The sequence below is a fragment of the Trachymyrmex cornetzi genome, unplaced genomic scaffold (genome assembly GCF_001594075.2).
Source record: "Trachymyrmex cornetzi isolate Tcor2-1 unplaced genomic scaffold, Tcor1.1 scaffold37, whole genome shotgun sequence".
NCBI classification, from domain to species: Eukaryota; Metazoa; Arthropoda; class Insecta; order Hymenoptera; family Formicidae; genus Trachymyrmex; species Trachymyrmex cornetzi.
In genome coordinates, this window is record NW_017298429.1 from 124567 (window position 1) to 130319 (window position 5753).

At 31.8% G+C, this 5753-nt stretch overlaps 2 protein-coding genes across 5 annotated transcripts in view; one reads left to right on the forward strand and one right to left on the reverse strand.

The window, feature by feature from the left end:
* Positions 1–3731, reverse strand: part of LOC108763567 (molybdenum cofactor synthesis protein cinnamon-like) — a 36819-nt gene extending 33088 nt beyond the window's left edge. Inside the window, exon 1 of the mRNA XM_018511315.1 lies at positions 2559–3731. Within this exon, the coding sequence (XP_018366817.1) occupies positions 2559–3731 (1173 nt within the window). The remainder of the gene's footprint in view (positions 1–2558) is intronic.
* Tpst (tyrosylprotein sulfotransferase) overlaps positions 1–5753 on the forward strand; it is a 94374-nt gene that overhangs the window by 28166 nt on the left and 60455 nt on the right. The window lies entirely within an intron of this gene.

Genomic DNA, 5753 nt, shown 5'->3' on the forward strand with positions numbered 1-5753 from the left:
TTGGTACTGGGATGTCGTCTGAATTTGTTGGTCTCGAAATATGCAATTTACGAAATTTGCTTGCAAAATAGGTATAAATGACCACGAAAAATCCCAGTGTGCAGGCGAAACAAGAGTAAAATGTCAAAAAAGGTTTGTCGTTTTTTAAAATTCGTAGGTACTGAAAATTCATTGACGATCGGTTAATGAATCTTATACACTTATTAGAGCGCGGCCCGCGCGCGAGGATTAGCTAAGAGAAACGGTTTGTTTTTCGTTTCTTACATTAATAATAAATTAAGAAAATGATATATCCTGATGGTATATTGTTTCTAGATTATTTTGGTATCAAATACGTGCGTGAAGCAAGTACTTGATCTGAATGTGGAATGATGTGTGTTCTAGGTTGAAGGATTAATAAGTGTGATAATCTCAGCCTGAAGTTAAAAGATCATTTTTAATTTATGTTTCATTCAAAATATATATTAATAATTGCGGATCTGTTGTGTAAGTGGCAGGTTTTATTTGCTCTTTTTCTTTTAAGTCGTCGTATTGTATCCATGTCTTATTTGGTCGAAGACATATTGTTGTGAAATGTCCTAATTGTTGGTTTGATGTCCGAGTATGATGTGGTCCTTTGTAATCTATCACAGCAGAAAGTATGTACTTTTTTTTTCGATTTTTAATTGATATTTCGAATTGTGTTGGTAATTCTTTTAGCAAAAAATATTTTTCTTTCCCGTCTTTATTATACATTTCTATGAAAATCAATGGGCCTAAAAAAACATAAAATTATAAAATTTTAATTTTTTAAGTTAATTATATTCGCTAAATATATGTATAATACTGATAAAATTGTTAATGTAGCATTTACCAGCTGCTATTACTTCAGCCGTGGTGCTCGTACAACATGTTTGACACATTTTCGGTGTTAGTGTCAAGTAATCCTTAATTATATTATTAAATGAAGTTTTCATTAGATCTGAACTGTCTAATAGTATAATATTCATCGTTTTTCTATTATTTATGCAACCTTTTGAGCAGGATACTTCGTGTTCGATACTTGGGCAGTTAATTAATACCTTGCTTGTTACGTATGCTACGCTACTATAACAATTAAGAAGATATATATTCCCTTTAATACTTGCACCAAAGACATCACGTAATATATCAGCACGTAGGCGATACGTTTTTGTTGTAATACCTGTATATAAACAATTATTTATTAAAGAACTACTTATGTTTAAAAAGTTACTCATCTATCATCAAAAGAACCTATCGTAAAAACCTAATGCTATTGATGATTAGCTTATCGTTTTATTTCCACTTTTGTTGTTTCTATCATTTAGTGAAAAATTGTAGTCAAAGTAAAGTTATTTAATGTCGATTTTCTAATTTGATTACAATTTTTTTACGAGCAGTGGAGCTTTAGGTTATTACATAAATAATATTCAATTTTGTAATAGATTCGATTTTTTTGTAAATAATAGGATAAAAATTACTTTAAAAATTACTAGAGGAAAGTCGCCGATACTGACATAGATCTCCTAAAGTGACACTCCCTTATTTCTCAGAAACTATTGCACTTTATAATACTAATAAAATCATGATCTGTTTAGCTAATTAAAGAAGTACAAACTCATAATTCATATATTTGTGGCTTATTTCTATACCAAATCAGCTAAAAACCAATTCTATGAATCCGAGAAGAAAATTCTTACGGTGTTCTTTTGCAAATTGCGTAATTAAAATAATAGTGACTGTATTATTGATAATATTATGTCATTTTAAATGTTTATAGTTTCATAAATTAGTTTTCTTTATAGAATAGGATATATCTTTATTTATAGAATAGGAATGTTGGCATTATTGCCTACTATGTCAGTTTTGGAGCCCATTTTGTCAGACGCTCATTTTTGCATAACTTACGAAAAATTTAATTATTGCAAAATTGCAAACAGTATTATAAAAATTGCTTATACTATCTGATAGAAGACACTTTTTACTTTGTATTTATGTTTTTGAAGTTGTATTTTTACCTTTTGTAGAAATACCTTTTAAGAAGTATTGTCTAAAAACAAAGTGGTATGTCGGTATCAGTGACTTCCTCTAATAATAGGATATATTTGAATCAAACCTGTTTTTAAAATATTAACTATCATGTTAAATAGCGGAATAGATGATGCTTTTTGTGTAATAAATGATTGTATATAAGCAACATCATGACATATAATTAATATGCTTTGACATACACTGTCAAAGGCACATGTATTTGTAACGATCATCGACTTATCTCCAAATTTCATGGTTTGTAAAGTAAGGCAGCTACCATTTTTTAAGAGGGGTATTTTTTTCTTTGGTTTTGCTTTTAAAATATCCGAAATTTCATCCATTCGTTGACCTAAATATTTTCCTTTTCGTTTCTTGGACTGTCCAGTGACTTTTCCTCTCCAATTTTCTACCTCTCGTAAAGCTGTAATTTCTGGATCTGTTAAAGTATTGTCTATGTCAGAAATGTAAATGTCCTTTTTAATCTTTCTTTTTCTTGATTTAATTTGTTCTATTTTTTTTTCTTCTACATTTTCCTTGTCTGACATATATAAATTGTCATATTCCTTGTAAGTATGATCATTTATGGATAAATCACTATCAGTTAAATCGAGATTAGTTTTCTTTTCTATATTGTTCAAACAGATTTCGTTCAAAATCTGAGGCATATTTGGTTCACAATCAATTGAATCTGAAATCCGTGACTGTTTTGAAAATGACGTGGAACTGACATCTTCAGTTTTAATGAGATTTAATTCTTTCTCAGTATTTTCTAGTAGACTCATATCTTTTTGAGTAAAATTTGAAGTGTCTTGAAATTCATGATGTTCATCTTTGAGACTATCACGAGAATAAGTAGATGACTTAATATTAGTTGACAAATTGATTTTTCTCGGTTGTATGTCGGCATCTGCTATTATAACGCGTCCAATTAAATATTTAATGTGTTCTTCAACAAATTTATCTACTCTTAAAGGCTTATTTATGACTAAATTTTTTAATTTGTTGAATTCACCTTCAACTGAAGCACTTGATGCTGGTATACGTCCATACCCAAATTTGTCTGTATATATGTTACTCCATAAAGGTATTGTACTAATATCACGTAATAATTTATTGGTTATATGAGGTGCGTAATGTGCATTAGCTCGAGTGCCCTTTTGAGAAATACTATCCTGAATTTCATAATTTATTTCTTCTCCCCATTTTGACCACCAATTTGAAGATATTTCCGTTTGTTCGTCTTCGTCAAATTTCAATTTTGGAATAGATTTTTCATTATTATATTCTTCCTCGTCATATGTCATTTCTTTTCCAGTGATAAGATGTTCTAGAAATTGTTTCTGTGTCTCACAATCAGATTTGGTGCGTGATCCTTCCAGATTACCCTCTAATTCGCACTGTGAAATAACGAAAAGTGCTTTCAAAATTTTTCTCGCATCTTCTATTTGACGACATAATACAAGTTGTCCAATAACTGCAAGATAAAATGTCCGAACTGGTCTTAAGGTAGATTTTAGAGCATTAGAATATGTTTTGATGAAATGAGCCACGTCAATACGTATGTAACAACGTGGGACTGTATTTCGACAAGCATCAGCATATTGCTCGATAGTTGGGTAACACGTATATTCTTTTATAACAGCAGTTAATAAAGCTCGTGAAGCGTCTGTCACGACTTCTTTGGGATGTGGAGCACCCATTCTACACCATTCCATTAACCAAAATCTGATAAAGGTGGATGTATGTATTTCGGTCAAAAATTGCGAAACTGAAAATTGACCAGCAACAGAATTAATTACTGCGTGATACAAAAAAATACAATGAGACAATGTTCCATCTGGTCTATTTAATCGTGGAACTCTAACACCACTTGCATCAATATATAGGGTAATATGTTCTGATTTTAATAATTTTTTATAAATCTGTATCTGATGTGATGTACAATAGAATGAATAAAATGGATTTTGGCCTATGTTATGTACAACATTTTTTCCAAGAGCTGTACTTTTTAAAATTTCCAGAGATTTTATTGGATTTGGATCGAGATAATCCGAAGCAATTTTTTCATGTTTTGCTTGATGCAAAACATTTGCTGTATAAAACAAGGGTGCTTCAGGCCCTCCTGGAGACATTAATCGCTTTGCTTCTTCAGCTCTAAAAAGTTCTACACTTTTTGTACATAAAATTTTTCCAATCTTCTTCCGATTAGCAGCTCTCAGATTTCGTTTTCCACACCGTCCATTTCCAGATGATAATGTGCATTCTATTTTTACGTAATTAGAACATTTTTGTAAATTGCCTCGAAAATTTGATCCGCAATGGCATTTTCCTGAGAAACAAAAAATACTTTATACAGTTCAAAAAAGAAGTTGATAGTGAAATTCCTTGAGAGAAAGTATCTAGTATTATCGCTAAACTTGACCGGTTGCACATCGCTATTAGTTAAAGAAGAAAACACTGAAAACACACACACATCTTTCTTATTATATATTCCCCATATTAATAAGATACGCACGGGAAGTTATACATAAGATACCTTATATAATAATACACTTACCATAAATATTACCGTAATCAGCATTCTGTGTTAAATAATGTCCTTTAAAATTTATTCCACATTCAATCCTTGTTTCATTCCAAATTTTTTGCGCTATTACATCTTCCCATTCTCCGCTTTTAAATCGTACACAGATTCGCTTTCCATATACTTTCGTATCCAATAGAGATTCGTATTCCCTTAGAGTTAATGTTATTACGAATACCTTTTCGTTGCTTATATTAATTGTATCGTTTAACGAAGTATCGACAGATGTAATACTTTCGTTGCGATTTCTATTCCACAAATTTGATTTAAATACCTTAATACCTAATAATTCTCGTAAATTATATCTATCACAAGTCACAAATGTATATAACGACGTTGGTTTAATTTGTCCATGAACCAACAACTCATCTGCAATTTTTTGCCAAATTGAAGCAGTTTTTGACACTACTTTATCGTCTATTAGTATGTCCTTCTTATATTTTAAAATTGTCTTTATAATAATGTCACTAGAGACTCCTTTTCTACCTTTTCGCATCTTCAATGTTTATAATTATATCTCACAGATAACAAAAATATCACAGTTACAGAAAGTTGAACGAACCAAAAGCTATCGGTAAACGAACACACATAGATGCTAGTCTGATTTCGCGCATTTCACAGGGTATAGTCGGTTCATATCAAAGGGCTCACATTAGAGACCGATACACTGCATGTGAGATGAAAACTATTCAATAGCACTCACAAGTAAAATAACTTTTTCACTGTCTCGCTGAGAAAAATGAAATAGAATTCAAAAAGATTCCACTACTCAACCGTTCGACGCAACGTATCACGCGAATGATAAAACAATCGACAAACGCGCTGCGCCGCTGGACCGCAACGCCGCCGCCGCGAGGTCGCGTCATCGCGGCGCGAGCACGTGTGCGTCTCTTGGTCCGCCAGCACGCTGAGACTTCTCGTTGTTTTTTCTACTTATTTTGCAAGCAACAAATTCGTAAATTGCATATTTCGAGGGCAACAAATTCAGATGACATCCCAGTACCAAATTTAAGCGAGCAACCAATTTTTTACTGATACTTTACCCTTGTTCCGCTAGTACGCTGCGGTTTTTCGTGATTATTTAAACTTATTTTGCAAGCAACAAATTCGTAAATTGCATATTTCGAGAGCAACAAAT